This window comes from Trichoplax adhaerens, genomic scaffold (assembly GCF_000150275.1).
Source record: "Trichoplax adhaerens TRIADscaffold_4 genomic scaffold, whole genome shotgun sequence".
Taxonomy (NCBI): Eukaryota; Metazoa; Placozoa; class Uniplacotomia; order Trichoplacea; family Trichoplacidae; genus Trichoplax; species Trichoplax adhaerens.
The window spans coordinates 503,845-531,258 of NW_002060946.1; the positions used below are offsets into that span (position 1 = coordinate 503,845).

General features: G+C 32.7%; 5 protein-coding genes across 5 annotated transcripts; 3 read left to right on the top strand and 2 right to left on the bottom strand.

The window, feature by feature from the left end:
• Nucleotides 1–537: 537 nt before the first annotated feature.
• On the top strand, nucleotides 538–2,016 carry TRIADDRAFT_55159 (uncharacterized protein; the record flags this gene model as incomplete). The annotated part of the gene is made up of 1 exon (XM_002111278.1): nucleotides 538–2,016. One exon carries the CDS (start codon nucleotides 538–540, stop codon nucleotides 2,014–2,016), a length of 1,479 nt encoding a protein of 492 aa, XP_002111314.1.
• Nucleotides 2,017–3,968: 1,952 nt separating this feature from the next.
• Nucleotides 3,969–11,847, bottom strand: TRIADDRAFT_35766 (uncharacterized protein). The gene is made up of 20 exons (XM_002111742.1): nucleotides 11,246–11,847; nucleotides 9,807–9,997; nucleotides 9,119–9,204; nucleotides 8,825–8,981; nucleotides 8,269–8,414; nucleotides 7,947–8,060; nucleotides 7,549–7,683; nucleotides 7,274–7,339; nucleotides 7,110–7,175; nucleotides 6,708–6,895; nucleotides 6,322–6,404; nucleotides 5,997–6,124; nucleotides 5,863–5,918; nucleotides 5,623–5,770; nucleotides 5,409–5,482; nucleotides 5,116–5,226; nucleotides 4,843–5,010; nucleotides 4,516–4,656; nucleotides 4,280–4,361; nucleotides 3,969–4,174 (listed from the first exon to the last, which is right to left on the bottom strand). Exons 1-20 carry the CDS (start codon nucleotides 11,707–11,709, stop codon nucleotides 4,028–4,030), a joined length of 2,751 nt encoding a protein of 916 aa, XP_002111778.1. The 5' UTR covers nucleotides 11,710–11,847; the 3' UTR covers nucleotides 3,969–4,027.
• A 3,488-nt stretch (nucleotides 11,848–15,335) lies between these two features.
• Nucleotides 15,336–18,786, top strand: TRIADDRAFT_55162 (uncharacterized protein; the record flags this gene model as incomplete). Its single annotated transcript, XM_002111279.1, has 12 exons — nucleotides 15,336–15,425; nucleotides 15,927–16,098; nucleotides 16,200–16,460; nucleotides 16,644–16,736; nucleotides 17,059–17,102; nucleotides 17,227–17,280; nucleotides 17,364–17,411; nucleotides 17,554–17,676; nucleotides 17,751–17,825; nucleotides 18,058–18,170; nucleotides 18,284–18,378; nucleotides 18,740–18,786. 12 exons carry the CDS (start codon nucleotides 15,336–15,338, stop codon nucleotides 18,784–18,786), a joined length of 1,215 nt encoding a protein of 404 aa, XP_002111315.1.
• Nucleotides 18,787–19,607: 821 nt separating this feature from the next.
• On the bottom strand, nucleotides 19,608–20,984 carry TRIADDRAFT_55163 (uncharacterized protein; the record flags this gene model as incomplete). Its single annotated transcript, XM_002111743.1, has 2 exons — nucleotides 19,608–19,727; nucleotides 20,769–20,984. 2 exons carry the CDS (start codon nucleotides 20,982–20,984, stop codon nucleotides 19,608–19,610), a joined length of 336 nt encoding a protein of 111 aa, XP_002111779.1.
• Nucleotides 20,985–23,425: 2,441 nt separating this feature from the next.
• Nucleotides 23,426–24,923, top strand: TRIADDRAFT_55164 (uncharacterized protein; the record flags this gene model as incomplete). The annotated part of the gene is made up of 3 exons (XM_002111280.1): nucleotides 23,426–23,798; nucleotides 24,225–24,679; nucleotides 24,768–24,923. The coding sequence occupies 3 exons, from the start codon at nucleotides 23,426–23,428 to the stop codon at nucleotides 24,921–24,923; spliced, it is 984 nt and encodes a 327-aa protein (XP_002111316.1).
• Between the last annotated feature and the right edge of the window lie 2,491 nt (nucleotides 24,924–27,414).

A 27,414-nucleotide genomic window follows, 5' to 3' on the forward strand; every position in this document is an offset into this window, starting at 1 on the left:
ATCATTTCACCTGAATTGTTTCATTTTTATATTTTATTTATAATTTGATGCCGTAAGAATTGCATTTACTTCATTAAAGTTTATCCAGATTGCAGAATAGAGACCGACAGAGACTTGACAGTACCGTAGTTGACAGTACCACGGTTGACAGTACCTCGGTTGACAGTACAGTACGTTTCCAACCTACTGTATTGAAGGCCAGTCAGTTGATACTGTACAGTGTACAGTACTGTACTGTACAGTGTGTACTGTATAGTACAGTATAATTCACTGTCACTTACAGTACAGTACAGTACTATACAGTATACTTTACAGTACAACGCACTGTATCTCGAGCACTTACGGTAGATTTGCCGCCAAGCACGAATGTCTATTGTTGATTTGTTGATGTGTGGATGACCGGCGACAGCACAGGTGCACTGGCAGGTCGCCTACGGAGTTACATAATCGCAACACGTACGTGTTAATTAATTGATGCGACAAACCGACAGCAAAACACTTTTGATTGCTGAGTTCCAAAACTCAAAATAAACGCAAATGGATGCATCGAATGGTTATTTGCCCAATCCAACGATGATGGTCATTGCTGTAACTGTTCTTCTTCTTGGCTTAGCTTATATCTATTTTGTAGCACCATTAGCTTTCTTTAAACGACTTGGAATCCCGGGTCCAAAGCCGACTTTGATGTTTGGTAATTTGTTACAAGTTGGTTCTGGAGAACATCTCCTTCATTTACAATGGTCTCAACAGTATGGTAAAATATTTGGTCTGTTGTTTGGTAGATTGCCGGTTATTTTTGTGGCAGATCCTGATATGATTAAGGCTATCACTGTTAAATATTCTCAAAATTTTATCGATCGATGGTCTATTTGTAAGCCTTCACCTCCGTTAGGATTAGGATTGTTCTCCTTGAATGGGCAAGCATGGAGAAGACTTCATAATATGCTGTTATCGGTTTTTAACGATGCTGAATTAAAATTAACCATGCCGTACATAACCAAATCGTCATCTACCCTTGTTAGGAAATTACATCAGTCGATTAATCATGGAAAAGTAATTGATTTATGGCAATATCTTAGCCCCTTCTCTATGGAAGTGATCTTGGCTACATCCTTTGGAATTAAAGTCTCATCACAAGAGAATCCAGACCAAATGACTCATCAAGCTCGTCAATTATACCGTAATTATAATTTCCGTAATTTAATGCTTGCTATATTGCCACCCACATTATGTAACTGGTTAGATCAACTTTTCAGCTGGAATAGAATTTCCTACTTAGAGCAAGTATTACGTAAAGCAGTCAAGGAAAGACGTCAGATGCTCAAGGAGGAACATAGTAAGACTTATCCTGATTTATTACAAGCCATGTTGAAGATTCAAGATGGTGATAGCTTGACTGATGATGAAGTAATTGGTCAATCAATACAATTTTTATTGACGGGTTGTGAGACAACAGCGAGTGCTCTAGCCTTTACTCTTTACCTATTGGCTATGAACCCTGATATTCAGAGGGAATTAAGAAGCGAAATTATGCAGCGCTATTCTATCAATGACATCATGACTTTGGATGGTGTCGCCAAGTTGAAATATTTAGATAGGGTCATTTCCGAATCTCTAAGAATGTATCCACCGACTTATTTTTACGTGCATCAGGCTAATGCTGAAACAATGATCAATGGCTATGTCTTTCCTAAGGGTGTTGGTGTAGCGATACCAGTTTATACAGTGCATCATGACCCTGAATTTTGGCCTGAACCAGACAACTTTAAGCCGGAAAGATTTGAAACCAACTTGAATAGTAAGCAGCATTCGCATAGCTATCTACCTTTTGGTTCAGGACCAAGAAGTTGTCTAGGAGCCAAATTCGCTTTACTACAGATCAAGATGGCTTTAATAAAGCTGTTGTTAACATTTCGATTCTATAAAATTGATCAAACTGAAATTCCTTTGCAAGTTAAGTGTGGTCTGGTACTTTCTCCAAAGAATGGCATCTATCTTGGAATTCACAAATTGTAGTATCGAACTCTTATACACGTATTAGCCTTTCCTGTAAGATACAGTATACGGGCTTAATGATATCTTGTGTTAATGGACAAATTCATTCCCCATGATCTAACAGTCTTATGTTCGTTACCTTCGTTTCGATAGATAGTTCTCCTGTCAATCTCAGCTTATTTTCAGCCATTTTTAGTTTTCACAGTTACCAGGTTGCGATTTTCGACGGTAATCTTCTATTATTTAATGAATTCATTCCTTCAACATGCCAATATATGCTGTAAAGATATGCCAGTCTTTTCTATCGTGTCGTAAGTAGATCTTGTTGATTTAAACGTTGAAAATATTAAACCTCGTAGATAATTTTTCGAATCTCGCTTCTGTAGAGAAATAGAGATAAATACTGAAAACACTGAATTTCGTTGATAATTTTTTTCGAATCTCGCGTCTGTAGAAAGATAGGGATATAAATTTCGTATTTATCTTAGTATTTATTGGTTGACTTGAAAATTTCAAAGTATTACACATCCGTAAATCCGAAAGGAAATATAATTTCAAAATGTATATGTAAGACATATTCCTCATTCCTTTCCTGTACTATGTATAATTTCAAACTATGGAATATCTAACTGGGTTTTGAGAATACAATTGTTTAATTAATCGCTTCTCCTTTATGCAATATGCCCGTAGGTTAGTGTTTTCCATCTCTTTATGCTTCTTATTTATCTTATTCAATGATTGAAAATAAGGTTAAGATTCCTATTTGTCGTATTATATTAACTAAACACATTTCGATTTACTTTCATTCGATGTAATACATTAATATTTCGCTTACTAATATTAATTTTCTCTGTTATATTTAAATGGTCTTACTGTGGGATATATATATACGCTTGCGAATATTCAACCTTAGGTTTGAGTCAATTTCACTCGTGTCCAATCGGAAGTTAACTTATAGCTGTAGTTATATTATCCTTCGATGATCGATTCCTGATATATTTATTATTCCTAATAGCTGTTTTACATATCTGTGTACCTACAATATTAATGAATTCGGAGCTGTTGCAGCCAGTAAATTAGTTGTCTTGTTTATTCTATTGTCTATCATGCTTTCTTGTAATATTTAATGATTATAATTCTTGAAGATAGCGAAATGAAAATTACTGAAGCATCACGGATAACACATGCCACTACTATAAGTGAACGAAAGTGTAGTTTTATATGGACTAAATCGAAGGCAGACCTTAATTAATTCTGGTGATATGAATGAGTAAAGATCCGTAGATTTATCAGTATAATTTTCAAACCGATCGTATGATTTTTATAGTATCAATGGAATTAATGACTACTAAATTATAGATTAAATTTATCATACTGACGTAGAGCCCTTAAGAGTCGCTAATATAAATACTAATCATGCTTGTGCTTTGCAAAGGATTTGCTAAAATCTTTTACTAGTGCCAGAATTAAGTTCACAATTACGGTTACAGAAACTATACAGTACATGAACTACTGTAAATTTACAATCTTATAGTAGCTCCAAGTATCATTACAGTGACTCATGCGGCATTAATTATTACTAAACGTCAATTCTCAAGTATACTTCGTTAACAAAAAAATTAATTTCATTGTCTATTTGGAGCAAAGCAAATTAAAACATATTTTTATTCCCACTAATGTATCAAGTGATACAAATAATAATTCAGTACCCAGATATACCAACTGGCCTCCAATTGGTCTTTAATGCGGTTTCAATAAATACCGTATAACATTAGCCTTACGCTAAAGTAAGGAACTTTACTGCATTTGTACTAGATTAGCGTAAAAAAAACACGGACTAGAATTGCTAACGGACAAAAAATGAGTAAATAGAAATTTTAAACAACGAAACTATTATAAAAATTATTTACTTTAGTCCGTATGAATTCATTGTATGACTTAAATAGCAAGAAGAAACATGGGCAAATAAAAATGCATCATTCATTGGTAGAGAAATTATTGCTGCTAATTGCTTCTATTAGGGACATAAAAGTTAGTTAGTATTCTTTTTAAGCCATGCATCAACAGTAGCTTCATTATCTGTAATCCATTTGATTCTATTTCTGATGGATTCTTGAGATTGATTAACCGCTGTAGCACCTGAACCGACATCAGGGTTGGCTTTAAAGAAATCTTGCACCTAATTTAAAATAAAATTTATACGATTTTACTCGAGGATATAACCATCAAACTGATAATACCGTATTATTTAAAATAAAATTATTAAACTGCGATTTTAATTTACCTGCTTCAATCTGAATTCAGAGGCCCATCTACCAGCAGTACTTCTGATTAATCTACCAAAGGAGAAGAAACTTCCACCATAGCTGTAAATGAATAAATAATATTAATAAATTTAATAAAAACCTCTGTCAATGTAGATAGAATGAATGTTTGTCCATTTGCAGAATTCTTTAAATAGATAAAATGTGAAATATGAGAAGAGATTGGTCATCAACTATCGATGAAGTAAAATCTTACGTTTTTCTTAAATAGGGCCAATTTTGACGAACAAAGTCCCATGCCAATGGTCTACCAACAATATTCGCAGAAATATAATCGATAACAATGGTCGTGTCTTGTGATCGGATTTTAGCCGGATTAATCGACCATTGCAAATATCTGTGTCCATAGATGAATAGTATTAGAGTAAATTCTAGCTGAATCTAACTCCGTTATTTACATCGATAAAGTTACGTATAATACTTTTTATGCATCTTTATTTTAATCAGTGATGACATATAGATCAAGGATTACAAATTTGAATTAGCTTCAATGGCTAAGCTCCATTATTGCTCAAATTTATACCTATTCAAAATCCATGGAGTGCTGGAATAAGATAGAGCATCTAATATTGTTCGTTTTTCTGAAGCAACATTGGTTTTATAGAAGTATTCATACAAGAAATCCCAATCACTAACATCTCCAGAAGCTATACCATATCGGTAAACGACAGCTTTCAAGTTAGGAGGGACTCTATTGTAATAACAAATAAAATTTAAATATTTAAATCGATTTTAAAATCTTACCTACAAGAATTTAGATTAGTTTTAACACTAGATGAGAGATAGACGTTCTTACGCATTGGCAGCAGAATTGCTCTTGAATGCTTGGAACATTCTAGTTGCATTATCGAGGCAAGGTTTATATCCAAGACCACATCCAATAGACATTACTCTTGTTCTCAGCAATCTGAATGTTGTTGATATAAATTTAAAATTCTAAAAAACCTGTATGTAATATGTCCATCTTGTGCTAGTAAGACCATTTTAATTTAATAATATTAAATAATTGAAGGAACTATGCATAGTAAAAATGGAATTAACGCGTTTCTTTTAAGATTATTGTAGTTTTCCTTATATTAAGTTGCCTACTTTTGTGTATGAGAGCCAACATCTTCGAAACGAATGGTATCTAACAATGGTTTTAGTTGTTGCAAATAATATTTCTAACAAAATTAGCGAAAAATTATTCAATGTCGCAACAGATTATTAATGCAAAATCTGCGTTTAAAATTCCTAAACTTTGCATAATCTAATTAAATTCAGATATACAGTATTGCCCATTTATTTATATGCCTATCTTTACCTGGAAACTGCCATAAGATTCTCTATATGAAATCATCGAACTTATTTCACCAAGTGCAGCGGTAGCAGTATACCAGGGGATATATGTTGTCTCCTTAGTGAGATATTTAGTAGTTCCCAAAGCAATATCATAGGTAGTCTGACCAACTCTAATGGTATTTAAAGTATAAATAACAAATAATCATAAAACAACTGTCGTATATGATATAAATTTAACGCGCTAGTTTACGATTTATTTAACCTGGCAAGATTGAAGGCATCGTCTATCAAACCACTGATGTCAGTTTTGGGAAATTCCTAAACAAGAAGTAAAATTTTTGAATTACTAAAAACTTAAGTTACAAAAATATGTAAAAAGCGCATTAATTGACTTACGTTTGGATTAGTTACTAAAGCACTAATAATTGCATTCCAATTAGAGGCTGGATAATTGACACGGTAGAAACCGAGTTGGCCAACATTAGCCTTGAGCCAAGTGCCGTCAGGCCAGGTTATTTGAGTATCTTTATTGATCGGAATTATAGAATGATTAAAATATTCAGAATAAACCATGTAGTAACAATTATAACAGCTAAATAAAGCTGGAAATAGAATATTGGCAAAGCATAAAGTACGATAGACATATTCAAATTGTTTTATTGCAATAATGATGTCAAGGTGAATAAAGCTATTTGTACAGTTGAGCTTAATTGCTACTTACTGGAATTCATTTTAAAAATCGTTGATTTAACAGTATTACGATCATCAGCAGTTATGTAAGTGATAGGGATATTCCACTTGTATCTATAAATATTTAATAACATAAACTTGAACTTTAGTATAATAAGTTGATCAAATACCTTTATTTAACTAGCATTAAAGTTGCCAGCGAGTGTTATATTCTAGTATATTTTTTATTTTATGGAGCAGGGTATCATGTATCGGTATTCAACTGTCAGAATCTTCACATGTAACTTAAATTCATGATGAAGTGGTTGGTGATTATAAAGTTAGTCACATATACTTAAATATGCAGTAACTACATAGAGCGAATATCTCATGTAGCAAGCTTCTACCCTAAGTCTAGGATAGAAATATGAATCTTACCCAAAAGGAGATTTAAATTTAGATGAAGCTGGATCAACATCTGGATTTTGAGTAGGATCTAACAAAAAGCGCCTTTGTGTAATGGTAGCTTTACCACCACTGACGTCGCCAACAGTTACTACTGGGTATCCCATTTGTAGTGTCCAAGTATCCATCACTTCAGTAACATTAATATTTCTTGTTGAAGCCTTTTAGATTATAACAATACAATATAAATCATACGAGTGAATTAATGGACCAGATCAAATATAGAATGAACTCTTTTTATAGATTTTACGCTAATTAAGCCGAAATTGGTTCAATTTTAAAGTAAATGTATAATATATATACATGATTTAAAATCTATAGGCGTAGGAATTTAATAGTTTTGTTAATAAAGATGTGAAATAATAAATAGAGTACCTCTGTTAGGGTTCGCCACAAGTCTCTGGTAACTGCATTTTTAAATTCGTATTTCTTCAAGTAATTCTACAATTATTGCGCAAGCATATAAAGGAATTCTGTCACGAATTGATGATGCCTTTCAAATGGAATATTACAATTAGTAAAATCAAAAATTTATTTACAGAAATGCCTTTTTGATAGTCTTCGTTGCCCATCATTTGTCTCATCATACTGATGATAGAAGCTCCCTATGAAATCATTCAAGTAGCTTAAGTTTCTTGAGTATGAATATACCTTACGTACAATGTTACTATGGAGAAATAAACAACTACTGAATTTAATATGCGTATTATATAAATTAACGTGTCATTGTCTACATTTTCGTATTGAACGTACAAAAAATGAAACTAAATTTACCAAATTTATAGAACATGATTAGCAATGATTTATATTCTACCTTAGAGTATGAAATTGCATCGAAAACCTCATTGATCTCATCGGGATGGTTAACAGTAACCTGAACAGGGTGAGATGTTACAAAAGCATCTAATCCAAAAGCCCTCTGGTAGTCAAGAGGAACAATTTGTGACATCTATAAAACAATTTATAGAAGAAAAACTATATTGGCTTTATGTTGAATAAATTTGTATTTATCACGACAAAATAATTTAACTTGATTGAATCTATAACATTGCTTATGTTTTTGTAGCACATCTATTCTAGATAAAAAAATATGGGTGATTTGTATTTCTACGTTGTTTGTACTAAAAATATCCTTTCATGCTTGATGTAAAGGCTTTACACATTTCACTAGTACTAATGCAGTCATGAAGTAAAAGTAAGAAAGTCTAATACCATCTCCCAATCAGGTTGGTATTCGTTAACTCCAAGATATTCTGTAAAGCTGGCGAAACCTTCATTTAGCCACAAGTCATCCCACCATCTCATGGTTACTAAGTTACCAAACCACTGTAAAGAATTAGAAGGTTATCAAATTCATAATTTATTGGATTAGCATGTATTGATTATGGATACATCTACGAAACAAACGGTAAGATTAAGAATAGCAATGCTATATAAATGAAATATGGTATACGCGTAAGTATGATTTCACGTAATTTAATTAGACTACTTACTGTACTAATAAATTTTAAGAAAGTCATCAGTGAACACTAACCATATGAGCTAATTCGTGAGAAACAACAACAGCTACACGTTGTTGATTGCCAGCAGCTGAGACCATTGGATCATATAACAAGGCAGTTTCACGATACAAGATGAGACCCCAATTTTCCATAGCACCAGCGGCAAAATCAGGAATAGCTACCATATCTATTGTACGATATTTTGATATATGAAAATTTTAGAACTTCATATGGTTGATTAGTAAAGATATTCCACTTAATAACCAAGCATCTAATGAAATTAGCTGAATATCACATCAATATAGTTTCTATCACTATTCAAACTTGCTCAATGAGATTATAATACCAAACAATGACAACATAACATTATTATATTAACTTGAGATAGAATAGTTAGTGTGAACAATGTAGCATTTAAGTTATATTTGATGAGTTGTTTGACTTATAAGATGTACAGATTATGTTTTAACGAGAAAAAACTGGGTATCTTTGATTAGATTTTGTTAAACTAATAGAATTTCTTAAGCAGTATAATTTTGAATTGTTTATAGTATGCAATTCAGGTATATATGCTCAAGCAATAAACACACTCGTAATCAGTTAGAGAAATAGAATCTTGCATGCCTTGTTTTGGCAGTGGATAGGGAACACCAAAGAAATCTTCAAAGTATTCAGTTATATTGACGCCTCCAATCAATGCAAATGAGCTTTGATTAATGGTATGAGGGGTAGACCAAACGCGAACCTGAAAGGTACCAATTAAATAATGCATTTTTTAGTAGCGAGATATATTTCATTGTAGTATAAGTTATGCTACAAGTTACAAATTTTGCTGTCTTCATAATTATATCAATTAGATCCATTATAACAACAAACATTTACCGGTAGGTTAGTTTTGGTTCTTAATTCTCTGAATTCGAAATCTGAGATTACGAAAGCCAGTAAGTAAGAACTCATTCGGAGGCTTCCTATAATCAAAAAAGGCAAATATATAATTGCTAAGCTGCGCAATTTTAAGTATAATTTGTGAGAATTAGTCAACATATTGCAATTGATATCGTATAATAGAAGCACTATTAAAGTAGTATCTCTATTTTATCCTGGTAATGTTTGTGGTAATAGGTATCTATGGAGTATTATACTATAGAAATGACTATAGTACGATATCTATGAAATTGAGGCGTAAGGACTAAAGTGCAGGGAGTATAATAGATACAGGTATTGTTGAGATTTATTTCATTTAATGTATGGTAGGCATGGTAAATCATTGCAGATTGTTGCAAAATTTAGTTCTTCACAATTTCAATTTAATTATATGTTGCTTCGAAAAAGGACTAGCAGTTAGTATAAATTCTTAACAAGAAACAAATCGACAGCAATAAAACACACTTATATCTAATGTATAAGAAATTTAAAATAATATTGCTATTAAAAACGATAACAATTTTGAGGCTAAAACAAAAATTATTAATAGTATGCTTTATAACGTTTGAAGATAGATTAAATTTTATAACTGTAAACAATTGCTCTTACTATCTTAGTAACATTGGATGATCGTGCTTCCTCTTACTTTGATAAGTTTTTGTAAGATATCCAGGTCGAGTAGCTGCTACCGATGTTAATTCTGGCATATTCCATAAAGCTCCATAATTATTGGGGACACTAATTGTGGCTGTAAACATTGCCTTCAATTCCGGCTCATCCAACAATGGTATGATCTTACGGGCATCAGTAGGTTGACATTGACTGGCTGCTAGCCATCTATGTGATATTGAATAATAATTAAAATTAAAATTTCGATCATAAATTCGTTTTTCCTATCACCCTATCCGTATAATTTGTTAGTCATTAAGGAATAATGATGCTTAAATCCACAGAGTCGCAATATTAATTATAGTTTCGATACAATGATGAGAGAAATCCAAGAGTCTTTCAATTAATAAGGAATTCTCATTATAATTCTATAATGACTAATCGTAATATGTAACACTCCAAATTGTAATAAGAGCCATGGGATTTATTATGTACCACTAAAAATAACTTTCGAATACTATATTAAATGCCTTATTTATTTAATCCTGCTTAAGTAATTGTGAATCAATCCAAAGAAATAACAACATACTAAATTATGTATCTTAAAAATTTTTCTGACGACAATATTTATCATTATAGAGTATAAGGATTGGTTTGTATAATTACAGTTTCTTATCGCACGTGAAGGATATCTACAAATGCTAGGTTTTCCTTGGTTAGATGGACGTTGTATTGGTTTTAAGACAGGATAGAATGAGGTAGAGAATTTCTGGGATGGAGTTTAAGACTCATTATTTGGAAAGTTTTCGAAGTCAAGATAGTGTTAAATTATTTTTGGGCTAGTAAATATTAATTAATACTAATTTGATATGATTTAAATTAAATAATTTTAAGGCATAATGTGTATGATTAGATTATGTAATGTAATTAGAATTCTTGAACATATTAAATATGATCGTTTTGTAAGCAATATGATTCATAACATAAGGCATGTATTTATCTTAGTAGCCGCCAAATACAATCATTACTTTCATTCCCGGCATGCTTAAAAGTTAAGTTTGCATTGCTACAGTTTCCATATGTCTAATTAACTATCGTACTATAATTGACCTTTTACCTTTATCAGTAATATGACATATGACAAATAGTTCGATTCTATAAAAAAAACTAAGCATTCTCTAGAAAAAAACAGTTACTGAGTAATTTTGTTAATCTAACTAATTAACGGTAACTAATTATGCAAATAGTCATATGTGCTGAGTGAGCACATCAAATGAGATTGGGCGATAACATTATATAAAATCAGTTATCGTACCCTAGACATGCAATTTATTGTCTGTAATAAGTAATTATGCCTTGATATGCAGCTTCTTAGCTACTATGACTTGAGACGTTTAAGAATCAATTACTATACCCACAGATATTGTTGTTTCTGATAAAATTGATCGTTCTCTAAAGTTATTGTTATGAACTTACTTATTAGTACCGTCCGGTTTGGTATAAGAACTCTTGTAAAGACCGTTAAGAACGGTTGATAATGGAGCTTTAAAGTCAAATCGGACATAATAAGTACCAGCTCCTACAGCATTGTTTAATGCAACATAGTAATAGTCATTAGGTTTAAAGCCTTTGTGTTCTTTAATAGATAGCTTATTCTGTAAAGCTTGATCAGTAGCAACTTGAGGTGTTGTAGTTATTTCCATATCCTTGATGTGAAAAATAAAAATGTCGGTTTGTGATGTAACATTCAATTCAGCGACATTACTACCAGTAAAAGTTAAGGCAGTCATGTCGATTTCTAAGGTGAACCAATATTGGATTGGAATGACATTCTTTGGCAAGCGAATATTATTCACTGCTGCGTAAGGCGATATAGGCTTTGCTGTTGTAGGTTTAGCAGTAGCACCTTTCGTTGTTGGAGCCATCGTTGTCGGAGCCATAGTAGTAACAGCTTCAGTGCTTCCATGGCCGCTAGTTTGATTTCCTTGAGATAACACTCCAGCCAAAACACCTACAAGAACAATTACACCTATAACAATTATAGCTAGAATAAGTGCCTTCTTCTTGGATATAAAGTATCCATTAGGCTGCTTAGTTTGTGTTTCGAAATCTCCTTTTTCGTCAGTTGCCATGCTTTCTTACTATGCCACAAGAACAAATTGCACCTTGTCTTTATGGTTTAATCAAGAGCTAAAAAAGTTACAAGCACACTGCGCTACCCACAGTAACAGATTGTTAATGCTCTTTGTCGTAACCTTAAATATCGTATATTACCAACTGTTCACTATTTAATTATTAGAAATCATCTTTAACGTATTTAACACGTGATTTAGCAAAATGTGTATTTTAGACGAACATCAACAGATGGTAGAAAGTTAAAGTGGAAATTTTAATATCATAACCAGATAGTTAGAACTAGAGAAATGTATTTCACAAGTCACATGATATATTTGATCGCTAACGATTGTCACATATGAGTAGGAATTGTTGACTTTGTTTAGTTTCCTCTTTACTGCAGCTAGCCAATAGGTTATGAGCTTGATAGACTGAGCATATCGTAATTAGGTAAATATAAAGTGATTCATTATTACAGGAATGTACATCAAGCAGCGACTAGGTGTGGTATAAGTGATAAATATACAACGCATTTTTTTGTTTTATTCGAAATTGCATTTACTTCTAGTGAATCATGGTGAGCACATGGAATTAATATCCTGTTCTAGGTGCTATCAGTTATTGCGATATTTCCAATAGATTTTTTCCATTAGTAGAAATCCCTGTCTATGAAGCTAAGTTAGGCATCTTACAAGAAAGGCTTATATGGATAAATGGAGTAGATTATTACCATAGGTTAGCTAAAGTAACAAATTGATATCATAAGCGATATAAAATGGGTATGGTATGAAAATCCGTGAAAGACAAACTTACAATAAAAGCATCATTGCAATCGTATTTGCATATCAGTATGATAACGTTTTGTATCTAAAAGTTAACATATGTCACGTATACTATTCTGTATTGAGATTCTCTTCTTGGAAAGACCTTAAAATCGATATTGGTAATGAGACAGTAGAAAATTTTAAGTCCTGCTTTATTTTATGAAAATAGCCAAATAAGTGATCTATAGCATTTGGTCAAAAAATAAAATCGCGCCCGAACAATAAAGTTCTAAAATGCGATCACATAAAATATCTAGCAAAATTATGTTTCAGGTGTGATTATAACCAACACCGTACTAATTTTCATAAGTAAAGTAGGGTAGTCTTGAATTGCTACAAATTGCTATTATCGTAACTTACGATAATAATAGACATTTCGATAAGATGGCCTTTAGCAAACAAATAAACTGATGTTGTTGAATATTATTTACATGATCTACGTTGCATATAGAGCTTTTATAGGACGACTTGATAAATACTTTCTAAAATTCTTGAAGTTGTACAACCGAATGTAAATTCAAAATATTATGTGATTACGATCTAACCAATAACATAATCACGATAATTTCTATTTCAGCGAAAAGGTGATGATACGAAGATCGAAGTGTATATCATCATATCGATATACAGCATTAAAAGTTAGTAACTGTTAATTTAATTTCAATTCATTTAATCTAATTTGAAAGGTAGACTATAATATATATAATTAATTTATTTACGTTAGACTAGACAGGCAAGGCCGTTAGAGGCTTGTAGTTTAATAATAATTCATGAAGTGCAATTCTTGATTATGACTGAATTTGAACCATTAAAAATATTTTAACAACCCATTGATTAAGATGATAGAAAATTCTTATTATGTTTGGATGTCAGTTATTCTATGCATAAAAGTTAGGAAATTTTAATACCTAAATTAATAGTTCCATTGTGTATCGAACTGATTATTAAATCAACCTTAGCCAGGACTTTGGCTTCGATTGCATCATAATGTGTCATATTCATGTTTATATAAAGTAATTTTATGAAGTGACTCTTGATAATTATAATATGCTACATAATATGATTTTATCGGAAAAATTACAGATAGCTGAGAGAGATATCTTTCATGGCAAATCTTGCAGAGATTGAGATCTTGCACAGTATATTATAATGATGGAAAAAAATCTTCAGAAGATAACAAATTACTACTCTACTGTTGCGATATACTCAGCTATGAGCTATTTTGAGTTACCTAGCAATCTACCCAATCGAAGGTTGTACAGCATTCCTACTCAGCTATATTTGATTATTCTATCGCTTCTTTATGTATATGTAGCACATATAAATGGATATATGCATCATGCACTAGCTGCAGTTTATTCCTAGATAAATAAATTTCATTCTCTGATAGTCAGAACTTTTGATGTCATTTCAGAGCTATCGATTATACTGCTAGCCATTAGTCTTTACATAGTTTATCCACTTCCTAGAGGATGGATTAATTCCTCTCGTAATTGTCATCTTGCCTTATGGTACAATTCATATTGTCAGACATATTGTATGCAAAATTTTTTCACATTTTAAATTTTGTACTGTCTAAATTGTAAGATAAGTAGCTTATACTATAGCACAGTAGAGATCTAAGTGTTCTTAGAATCTGAATTCTGCTATCGTATCGGTGACAATAATTATAATTTAATTGCTCTATGTATTAATTAGCCGTCGTAGAATATAGCATAGTATCTATACGCAGATCACTAATATTACTTGATCGCATCCAATAGCATTGGATCAAGTACCAGGTCGGGAATCCTTTGTGTTATACTGTATTAATTGATCAAAGACGCATTCTTGTAGGACACAGTACTTACCGTAGCTGTAAGATAATTGCATTCGATTAGCGCTATAATGGCGTAGGTTTATAATTACGCCACATCATATTTGATTACTAAATCTTTATGGTCTTTAAGGCGTAGGTGTTGAACCCTGGTGCTGCCTGATACTACGTATTTTGTTCCGGAACCGGAATGTAAACAGGTTACACAGATCCTGCAATAGGCCACCAGAAAAATAACCTCCTATTACATTACTCCCTGATCATGAAATGTAAACAGGCTATGCAAACGCTCCTATGAGCTACTAGAAAAAAACGAGATCAATGCACAATACTATGTAGAAGTGACTGCCTATAGTAAAATACATCTATAACTCTACAACATAGGGAATCGAGCATAGGCCTTCGACGTTAATTCGTAGTATTCCTCTATTTAATAATCATTCTCATTTACTGTCCCTAAATAAAATCTTGTATTATAACAATACAAAAATCACGTTAATAGTTTTCAAATGCATATCATAAATACTGAGTAATTTCATAAATATTTCACTGCTGGAGCGTGAATCAATGAATTAATTTTATTATTAATGGTGGTTAGGATCATCACGTCAAGATCTACAAATGTCGCTATGGTCCTATATGACCCCTTGTCCGTCTCTCGTACATGGTACACTATCCTACTTTAATAACCCATATATGGCACTTTACCTTACTCTACACTATAGTAAGGTAATCCAGTGGAAGTCTGTAGCCATGGGGATTCGAGATACCCATAGTCTGCCAGTATCGTCTTCCATCTACTACTCCCAACATGTCAACAACCTGGTGGAGCGATGAATGGAGCAAATTTATCGAGTGCTATCGTCATAGTAATCATGAATTGAGTTTCGATCCATCTAAGGTATGTCTATATATAATATGATTAAGTCTATCGCTTTTATAAGGGTAACAACAGTCACTATTTTGCTAATGTCTCTCCTCATTGACTCGATCGCATTGAATGCATGGATGCCGTAGGTGACATTGGAAATTGTACAGTCAATCGAGAATGACAACTCCACTGACAGCCTTACTTTGGTCTTAACGACTATATGTCAATTAATGATGAGCTTTAAAGCTGAAAAAAAGGCCATAATTGAGCTAAGGTTTATACTAGATTGGATAACGATAATAATTTGGCTAGATTTATTTCTAAATAACGTTGTCTTAAATGTAGAAATCTATGCAATCGTATTCCAAAATGGTGCTCAGCTGGTTGTTTCTATCGGACGATTCACTCTTTATTGGATGAGCAATTGTATTGGAGTCAAGAATCACATTATGCGGTATAAAATTACTGAGGTACTGTAATATTTCAATAGTTGCGTTAAGTAACATGAGATATTTCTCACCCTATGGACAGAAAACGCTGACAGACGTGGTACAGTGTATTATAGTCAGTGATAACGCATCGGAATGGCTGTTGGAAGAGCCACCTAATTCACATGATAATCAACATCAAAATGATCTACTAATGTTTTGTGCCAATCTAATAAGGGAATTACATCTGATAAAGTTAAAAGATGAAAATGATGGTGAGAAGATACTATATTCGGATAATTGTATAAATGCAATGTGATACTACTACAATTATTTAGTACAACAAATAGCTTAAAACCTGATATCGCTTGTGTAGTACTAAATCCTAGAGACGTTGAACTATATAACACCAAAGCCTACTTCAGCATACACATTTTGGCATCCTTATTACGTTGTGGAATTACGAAATCTGATAACTGCGAAGGGGAAGGAAATAACTGTACTCTTGTTTGGTCGTTAGTTAGAAAGATTGCCTGCTCTGCTTTCATATTCTTTGCAGCATGTCATAGTAATGAGGTCAATTATGCAAATAAGAATCTACCATGGATTACACCTGAAGCAATTGAATATATTGATGGTAAGAAAGTAATCCTGCAGTAGTGTAATTTTTTCACGTTTAGGTGAAAACAAGTGCAAAGGACGGTCATAACAGCTCTAAGTATTTCTAATACATTCATTTACTACTGCGAAATGTTTCAGTTTCATCTACATGCTTATAACCATGACTTTTTATGTACTACCTCTTTAATTATGATTTTAGATTTAATATCCGCCCTGCTACGGACGTGTAATCTTAATAATGTTACGTCCTTATTAACTGGAGTAAATCGTTCGGAAAGAACTGCTAATAAAGGTAAGGATAAAATCTGAATAGTACATCAGAAGCGATCATTTGTCTCATAGTCATAAATTAAAAATTTTTACTGCAAATTAGGAAATTTTATCAATCGTTATCCAGATGGCTTCTTATCATTAATTATGAAAGAAATGCAGCCCTATATATGCCATTCTAACTGGAAATTATATCCAATAGCGAAATATTGTCTAGCTTGGATAATTTCTAACGTTAAGGCAAGGCAAAAATTATTCATTTACGTAAATCTTTATCCTTTTATATGTCAACGTACTAACTAAGAATCCTTTCTTTCAGCATCCACATTTAAATAATCACCTAGACTCTTGCCTTCCTACAATTTTAACTCTAATTGATGATCATCAGGTATCGCTTACTCCATGTTTCACATTTGTGATAAAGGTTGCAAATAAACTTGTAATGCAAATAACCATGTAACATTGCCTATGGATTAAGTTATGTCGTTAAGCTGTATCCTATCTATTAATAGGTTGAGAATAAGATAATAAGCATCAAGTGCCTGAAACATGTTATTGACAATGTGGTAAAAAGACTATTCCACTACCAGTTTATTAATCACGAAAGCATTTTATAAGTTTACCTATTATATATTTGAATACCATGTAGGATGCTTCCGAGCTGAAACGATATGAACGAGCAAGTGTTATTTACCATGTCAGTCTATCAAAAAATAATACCTGACATATTTAGTCATTGTATTTCGTAAATAATATATTGTATTATCGTGTATTACACGTCATAGTTAGCAGTTAGCGTCGACTTGAAATATTGTCCAATTTTTTTTGTGTTATCACAGGCACTATCGCAACAACTATATCTAAGAGAACCAACGCTGATACCTGTTCTTCATTCATGCTTGCTAAGTATCCTTGAAGTGATAGAAAAATCCCCAAGGGATTATAGAAATGCTCCTCGGAAGGTATTTGAGCCCTCTCAATTACTATCATATTAGCAAAGAAAATTGATTTAAATGAATTATTTCACATATTTCAGTTCGATAATTTCGATAAAATTATATCTACCGTATTAAATTCAATGGAGTTTGAAAGCGAAATAGCACTTCGTAAGGTAGGTCTCCTACATCATTGAGGTACCTTTTTAATTTATTGAAACATATAGTGCTCTGTATGAATAGAATTCTAATGTTGTTTAGGCTTATGCACAAAACTTGTACAAGTTTATCGAACATATGGGGATTTCGATAGTAAAGCACATCAACGTTAGTGACAAATGATTTATGTTTTGCTTTCCCGTACATACTGTATCAGGTATGAGCATCGGTAATCTTGTAAATTTTCAGAAAATATTGTCGGTCCTGATATCATACTTGGAAGTCTATGATGGGCCTACTGAGCATATCCGATTTCTAATCCTTAAAGCTTTAAAGTACCTTATCATAGAAGCATGGCCTAGGTATTCCCTTATCTTGACAATGTTTTATTGTTAACTGAAATAACATTACAATTTCTGATAAAAGAGCAAACCTAAACTTGCCGCCTTGCCGTTTTTTCGCAACTGTTTTGTAGAATTCCAGCTCATTTCGGAAAGATTTTTAAATCTTTATCACGATTGTTAATAGACGTTCGTGGTATTTCCGCGACTACAACTACTCCTATAGAAGGTTTGTCGTGCTAACCCTTGAAAGAGTATTTTCGTTTTGCGAGGTATAAAAGTGTCTGCTATACTAACATAATATAATCTTTGCGCTGTGTACTGGTATAATTCTGGAAAATATGCAAACTAGTTGAAAATAAACTATTTCATGACACCGTCCAAACGATGAAATTACTAAGCAAGTGTTGCCCGCAATTGTTTAAGGTATGACGACGTTTACGGCCAGTATCATAGCACACTGTAAATACCGATGCGTGCTAACTATTACCTTGCTAGAGAAACGTTTTGCAGTACTTCATTTTAACGTTACTACTGCCAATTATTCGAATCTTCAACCTATTCTCAATTGTAACTTCATTGACTTCAAGGAATATATGCAAAGTATACGATCACTCAACATTCCGCCACTCGATGAATTTATCTCTCTGTACGAAAAAGTACATTCAGAGATCATTGAAATCGTAGATTTTATTAAAGGTATGCATAATATTAATTTATAAGGAGACAAAGTTATCATGAATTTCTTGCATTGCATTAAGACTTACGACTACCCTGTGCTGATTTAATGTTGAAGTAGTATACAGTAATGATCATATTTAGAGGTAAATGAGGCTCGGTCAAAGAGATAATCCAGCCTTTCTTTTGTTACAGATTCACCAGATGCCATTACAGCCCTACGATTAGCTCTTTCTTAATCATATTCCTTGTTTTGATTAGTAGCTATCACTCCTGGTTGAATTAACTCATTGCACTGTACGATAAGGTTACGATCATGTAAAGATTTATTATAGGTGTATGATAGCGAGGGTATCCTTGATAGGATTGTAAAGATCGTCACATGCACGGTCAAAGTTTATTTCCTACTATAAATCAATACATTTCTCGTAACTGTATTTTATATCAAGTTTGGAATAGCATAACGTTATTATCCGCTCAATCTAGAAGATATTTGCAATGCTGTATTATAGAGTAACGTGTACAAAGGATATACTCACACCAATAATTGCAAACATACAACATTAAGTTTATATGAGATAATTTACAAGTAGCTAAATTTTTTAGTGATTTATACATAAAATAACAATGTTAAATTTGTTCAGCAGCTATCAAGAACTGTCAATACTTTGAGTTATTGCAAATAGACTCCGATTTATCCATTTAACGATGCCAATAACATATAACTGATGCTGTTAACCGTTTTCATGATTAATAAAATTACTGATTGACACCCAATTATTACTTTAAGGAATCCTTGATAATATCGTTGATTTTTTCAGGACTATTCTTTAAACCAAAGAAGACACTGTTAACTCCACTATTCCAATATTCTTTGAGCTTCTCTGTAGCCACATTATCCTGTAAAGGAACGAGTACTGTCCATTAGTCATAGCGCCATATAATACTATAGGTGAACAAGTTTTGCATTTAGCTCACGTTTACAATGTAACTGTGCCCATCATCTGCATTATAATTTCACAATGAAGAAACTTTAACAGCTATATATTTTACATGAATACATAGTACATGGTACACAGTAATCATCCTGATTAAAGTAAAGCTAGGTCCTATATACCGTATATTAAAATACAGTATCATCGTCTAAGCTACTGGTACTGGGTAATGGTCTAGCCACTTAAGGTTAATACAAGCATATACTGTACAGTAGTAGGAAATACTGCTAGTATCAGATATAAAAGTTAGGCAGCTCAAGATCCGTTTGCTGTAGATAGTCCCTAATCTGTCTTCAATTCGTCGCAATAGTGTGGAATTGCTAACTATCGATACAAATACATTTAAAACTAGTTCAACTTTGCTAGTATCAGATCTAGTGTTAATATCTAGGTATTGCGTCTGAAGATGTATACGTAAATAATCTTGACAATATAATTGTACACATCGCCTGCATTCTAGTTTACGAGAAAGATTCAATTCATCGTAACAGTATACTGTAGAGTTGCTAGCTAACGACACAAAAACGTTCAAAACTAGTTGAACTTTGTTAGCATCAGATCTGGTATAAGTACTGTATAAGTATGTTAAAATATCGATGTCTAGGCCAGTGGATAGAAGCCTGATTACTTCAAGCTACTACCATACCGTATGGGAGGAGATCTTATTTGCTAGGATGATGAGAGAGAGGAGTTTGATTAGACAGCTCTATTTACTGTCGGCAGTGTATCATCTGTCTTCAATACGTCGTAATAGCGCGGAATAACTTTATAACTAGTTAATCTTTGATAGGGTGAGATCTAGCATACGATCTCGTTCTAGCTGGAAATGAATAGTGGCATTTATCGCAAAAATATGGACCCTCAAACTGTAGGTAAACAACATCTCACAAGACCAACTATCATCCTGGTATGATCAACGATTTAACCCAATGTTTCAATTACTTACTCTTAAATTAGATAATCTGTCCTCAGCTGCCATTTTCTCCGCTTGATTCAATTGGGGTAAAAAGGTTGCTTTGACTTTATTATAAACTTCACCGCTGTTATTGGTAGAATTGCTCCATAATCCTTCCACAACAGTCAAGTAGACTGCACCTACTCCAATACCCACTTTGAAGGCAAATTTAGCAAGTCTAAATGATCGACTTCCACTCGACGCCATCGATTTATGTCTGTTTAATTACAAGCTGTCTTCAATAACCGATCTCTCACTGAATTCCGATAATAGAATAGCGTAAAAACTACTCTTTAAGGAGATCAATCTAACCACAAGGAACTTACCTCCCTACAGGAGTACTATTTTCATCCAATATGGGGATGCCTTTAACTTAAATGTTGCAGGAACAGTTAGAGAGTTGATCAATTTGAGTAGTAGCCAATAATCGCACTGATGATGCTATAGTACTCGCTATAACTTCGAGTCAAGAATGTAGCACAATACTATCCATAGTATAGCTGTCGGCTCCGGTAATCATTTTTTCAACGGTGCCAGAGAGGCTATGCCGCTGTCTGTTCCGTCTGTTACATGACGTAACCATGCTGCAGATCACAGCGTCTGCGCAGTAAAAGAGCGAAATTTTAATGTTTTCGCTCCAATATGGCGTTGAATTTTAATTTTGGGATTTGTATGCATTCATCCAACAGTAAATCACCAAAAAAATTCGCACTCTTATATTGCCGGTGAAATTGATTAACTACCGTACTATATATCAGGTATATACTGTTTAAGATGGCCGTATTACTATAGTGTACTATAGTTGATTCATTATATGCTTTCTTTTGCTATGCTACTATACTGTATGATAAGATATTGCCTGCTCTACCTGTGATATACTGTAGAATTATAGGTATTAGCTGCTTCTTTACTGAATAAATAAATAATAATTACTACTAGATTATAGGGATATACATAATAAGATTATGCCTGCTGTACCTGTGATATACTGTAAAATTACAGATATTAACCGCTTCTTTACTAAATAAGCAATGATTGCCACTAAATGATAGGGATATACATAATAATAAGATTATACCGATAAATAAGAGCATATAAGCGCAATCATAATTGCATATTTGCATCTGTTACATTTTGGACAAGCATTTTAGTGCTAAGGACCTTATGCACATACAACAAGAACGCTTTTGCAAATGGGAGAATATGCTGATTACATATTGCGTATAGCTACTGTGCTTAGTTTGAATACTGTAGGCAAAAAAAATTGAGAAAGTTCCTTTTTTTTGAGACAGTGAATGTTATAAGAGCCTTAAATAGTAAATCATATAATTGTACTATAATATTACAATAAAGCTTTTGAAAATGAGAGAATATACCGATTACATAATTGTATCTGTTGTGCTTTGGGTGAGTATTTGAATACTGCACGCAAAGAATATAAGAAAATTCCCCTGTTTGTAATAGTAAATGTTATACAGGTCGTATACATATGCATTATTATGCAACGGCGCCTCATTAACGTCTCTAAAAATATTGAAATTTGCTGATGATGCCTTCACAGTCATCATCTTTTGGATCAGCATTTTGGTACAATACTTGAAGAATATGAGCAATGGTCACTATCGTAACAATAAATGTTATAAGAACCTTCTGGGTATGTACAGTATATTATTAATTTATATTATATTTGTAATGTAACATTACAATAATGCCCCTGAAGTATGAGAATATGCCGCTCTACACATATGAATGAGCTGTTAGTAATACTCTACTAACCGCCACAATAGATCAAATAGTCGTTAGTTTTCCTACTCACAGACCATGTTTATATCATTCATTTATTCAATTATTTGTTCTGATATCTCTATAAATCTGTCATCATTGCACATATACATATAATTGACTAATTGACCTAGTTCACCGAAAGAATCAGAGCGATGTGTATGATCGAGATGGGAGCTATTGTACTGCAGATAGTAGTCCATAATTAGTAGAAATCTATGTTATCATATACCACTGACTACCAACTGTTTGGTCCAGTGGTAAAATCTATTAATTCTACTGGGTATTCTGCTTTAAAGCCGCTAGAAAACTATTTGTTAGCAACTTTCCAGAATAGAGTTAACTAGGCGATATCGACTAGATCAGCGACTCTTTGCAAAAATTAAAAGTGACAACACCATTTATGGTACAATAATGCTCAATGTTGGCATTAATAAGGTCCTTAACGTAGACCCAATTTAGACTGCTACACTGTGCCATCACAAGCCACCAAGTTACAAACTTCATTCTAACCTTACTCAGTAACACTAATTTAGATATAGTAACGAAAATACCTGCCTATATATGGTATTACGGTTTAAGATCCCTATAAAGGAATATAATCCTTTAAAATTTTGTTGCAAATAGCAATCCAGCGTAGCTACTGCCAACCAGTACAGTATAATCAAATTAGTCGACTTCCTAAAATAAAGAAATTCTCCATATAGCAATGCTATAACTTTTCATTTTTACTATCGTGAATGTCAATACAGGGTACTCCTAGAATGCTATATTACGATAGCAACGAGATGACGGGATGTTATGAAAAAAACGCATATAAGTAGTTTATCAATTCTTCTTTACGTCTTATTAATTGACGCTCAGCCATGGCAAAAATTTGGCTTTCAAGTAATCTAATCCTATCGTTGCTGCTAGAGTTTCTTTTAGTAGGTTATCAAATACAAAATACAAATGGAGCGATATCATCTCAGGGAATCAATAATCGGGCACTATCACACAATCAAACATTGTCACCGTCAATTAGCTGGAATAAGTTAAAATTTCGCTTCGTTCGATGCCGACATGATCCTAGTAAGCAATATTGTTCAAACTACGCAATAATGCTGGTTAATAATTTCCCAAACGACGGCAAAATGGCTGCCAATGTCCTCAAGCTCTATAATAAATTAGTCCACAATGGATTTCGTTCCAGTAATATTCGAGTCTTTTATGGCAATGGTAGCATACCTATAGAATATTGTAAGTTACAGCTAGAATTCAAGAAATACACTTGTAATATATGAATTTAATTATGTAATTTGCTTATCGAAACAGTAGCACTAGTGTATTACCTGAAATAACAAGGTTTGTAATGATTACATATTATTTCGTCTATGCTACTGATAAACGCTGTTGATTTATAGTAAGGTAGATAAAGTCTAAAGATTTGGTCAATGTAAGAGAATCATATAATATATCACTAGAAATTAATTCTACTTTATTAATCACATCTAGCAACCACAGTTTGCAAATTAGCTAGGTATTAATTTAAAGAAAAAGATTGATGAATCATATCCCTTGCAGATGTAGCATATCGTCAGAATCGACACTAAATGCTATATTTAAGATAAAATTTTATACCAATCTCCGAGATCTCAATCATTTAATTTAATGTTTACTCTTTAGCTGATATTCCAACCTTTGGAAATATGCGATTATATCCAGCAACCTCAACTTATAAGCGTCCATTTCTCCGTTTGATAAAACAAATGTGTAGTTGTAAGATTCGATCAGGCCTTATTTACGTTAGCAATCCCACCTCAAAAGACGGTAGCATTTTGCTACCAAAGCCATCAGACAAACAAACTATTGCAGGGAAAATGAGACGCGTTAAACTTTCAGCTAATGCATTTGGAGTTGCCCTCCTTGATTGCCAAGCCAAAGATATGCATATTATTGCCGATCAAAGATTAAAAATTCCGGACGTTGTCCATGAAGAATACTATGAAAGGAATAACACACGATTTTATAATGTGACTTACATTGGTTCCTTGTATTATAATGAAGATTGTGTTCGAGGCGATATGACAAAAAGACTGATCAAAGTTGACTGGAGATATTGCAACGATCAAGTAGTTAAGGTAAATAATTTCAAACCGAAATTCCAGAATTGATCTTAAAGAAATTATATCTAACACAATTAAATAACGTGGCACACTTTTGATTTAGTTTATGAAAAATCCCATGTATAGCCTGAGAGATAAATGCCAGCCGGCAATTTATCGAGATTGGAGGAGGAAAATTCCAAACAGAACTCTCTTTGGCTCCCGTTGTGGGAAGCATCGCACATCTAGCAGTGAACTTATCCCAGCAATGTGGTGTTAAATTCGTACAAGCTGAGATATTATCTGCGATTAATTTTATATACTATGCATAAATCGATTAAATCTATCGGACAGTTTCAATAATAGATCGTTACTAAATGGCTAAAGTAAAATAGGATGCATAATCAATAATAGTACAGCAATATACTTTATTATTGTAATCCTTCGCTATATTGCCAGAATATCCTTTAACGTCTTTATTCGTTACGTCCAAGTTATGGATTTAATTGTTGCTTATTTAGGAAATAAATTATGTAAATCGTTGATCTATCGGGTCAAAATCTATATTTTACGTAGTTTATCCAGCGAAAATGATGCTATGAAATGTATATGCATATGCTTCTATAAGTTGCCATTTTAAATGTGATAGTGAGATTACCTATTGAAGAATCTGATTACCACTAGAGATTCTGGGTATAATCATTTTATTATCGCTGCAGTAAAAATCTCCTAAACATAAAGAAGTAAGCCCTGGAATAGGAAAAACTTATCCGGAAGAGTACACGTACATCCTTGGTTGATGGTTTCATAACTTGATAACTTTGTATGCTTTGTCAGGTTTGATTACTGGCCGCTTTACTAGCTGTTTGATCGATGTTAGCGATCAAATCTACCATGCATGATTTGTCAGTAATCCTCAATTATTAAGAGTTAGCTTGAATATCAATCCTGCGTAAGATGAGTGCACAAAACTATTAAATCTCTCTAAGTAGAATATCAGTCCCAAAATTAAATGTATGGATTGATCTCCGTAAACTACTTCAAATCATAGCAGCTAATTTCACGCTTAGCTTACTATTAGCTGTAAAGTATCCAAAATTAGACCTTTCCGTGACGGCATAAACTTCTCGAGCTATAAAGCCCGGAACGAAATGTTAGAAATAGAACTACTAGGAGGCACGTAAAACCACTGTAATATAATTCTCATCATAACAAGATCTATCAACAGGCAGATCATTAATAATCTCGAAGAGATTTTAAAACTCTGGTTTCATTGGCATTCCAATGAGCAATATAAGCATGATACATTATCACGATAAGCCCTGAAATTGGCGAAATGTCAGCATTAATATGATACTAAAGCTTTCTTTAAGAAAGATGATATCATCAATCTGGTGCGGTAACAGTACTTTCTTTTAGATATTTTATTACTTTATGGTAGCTATTTCGATTAAATTTATATGTGTGCACTTATTTATAATAGAAAATCTATTGCATTTTTCTTAGCTATGATGAACTCAACATAAGGAAGCCAGTTTTGAATCGATTTATGTAATATAAGCAATCCTCTATTACAAGTCATTTTAATCCACTTAATAAACTCTGCTTACATAACAGCAATTGTTTATTGCAAAGTTGACCAATATTGCAAGTTACCCAATTATTATGAAGAGAATGACCTCTGCCTCATGCTGTGGAGTTTACGATTATTTTATTATTTAAAATACGCTTTCATGGTTCGGTAAAGGATCACAAAAGAATGTTTATTAGTCCAACATCCTCGTAGCGCACCCTATTTACTAATTTTTACACCATGCTATCAGCAGGGATTGATAAAGAAGTACTTTCTATTCTCTATTAAGTAAGAGCATTATTTCAACAGTAGAAATGAAAAATACTTTAACTTGTAATTTAAAAGTAGCTGTAATTAGTTTATTGGAGAGATTCCGTTGGAGTAGGTAGATGTTATATTAATTTAAGCGATAGAAGAAAAAATAAACTATCCATTATTAATAACGAAACAGCGCTTGTATTGACTTATGCCGTATATGGTATCAGATTATAATAAAATATACCTATCACACTACTTCTAATATCAGCAATCCATACAATTTCATTTTAGCATTTCGAGTAAATACAATTTAAAAGTATGTAATGATGTTGATATGATATTATACATTACCAATACCACTTTAATACACTTATCTTATTCCCTAATAGAGATAATTATCTCATTCCGTCATGTTTTCTTAAGATTTAGTAAGATCTAAGTAATATTTATAAAGATCTCATTAAGATCATTTTACCCAATACCATGTCAACCATAGTTAAAACCATTGCTCTTTTACGGAAAGAATTACTAGTTTCGATCATATGTTATAAGCTTATATCAATAATGCTTTAGCTAAAGATTTATCTTATTTAGCTATTGTTTAGTAGGTAACAGTAATGTCTAGTTCATTTAATAGTAAATATCCGGTCTGGCTATCATATATTACGTAAAGTAATACCTGGTTCCATTGAATGGTAAGAATCTGATTTGACTATCATCTAGTATATAAATGTTAATGGCTGGTTCCATTAAATACTTGGAATCTAGTCTGACTATAATCTGGTAGGTAAATATTAAGGGCTGATTTTATGTAACAGTAAAAATATGTTAAACATGATGACAATAAAATACTGGCCTGTTGATTTAATCTATAAATTGTTATTTAGCACTCAGAATTAGTCATTGAAAAATTTCTTTATTTCTAGATGTTCCTGTTCAT

Excerpts from the sequence above, each read along its gene's own strand:
- TRIADDRAFT_35766 (XM_002111742.1), bottom strand. The coding sequence starts at position 11,709 with ATGGCTCCGACAACGATGGCTCCAACAACGAAAGGTGCTACTGCTAAA. Across the intron at positions 7,176-7,273 it reads ACTATCAAAAAGGCATTTCT|AATTACTTGAAGAAATACGA; the intron begins GTAAATAAATTT and ends CAATAATTGTAG. Across the intron at positions 5,771-5,862 it reads GATGCCTTCAATCTTGCCAG|AGTTGGTCAGACTACCTATG; the intron begins GTTAAATAAATC and ends AAATACCATTAG.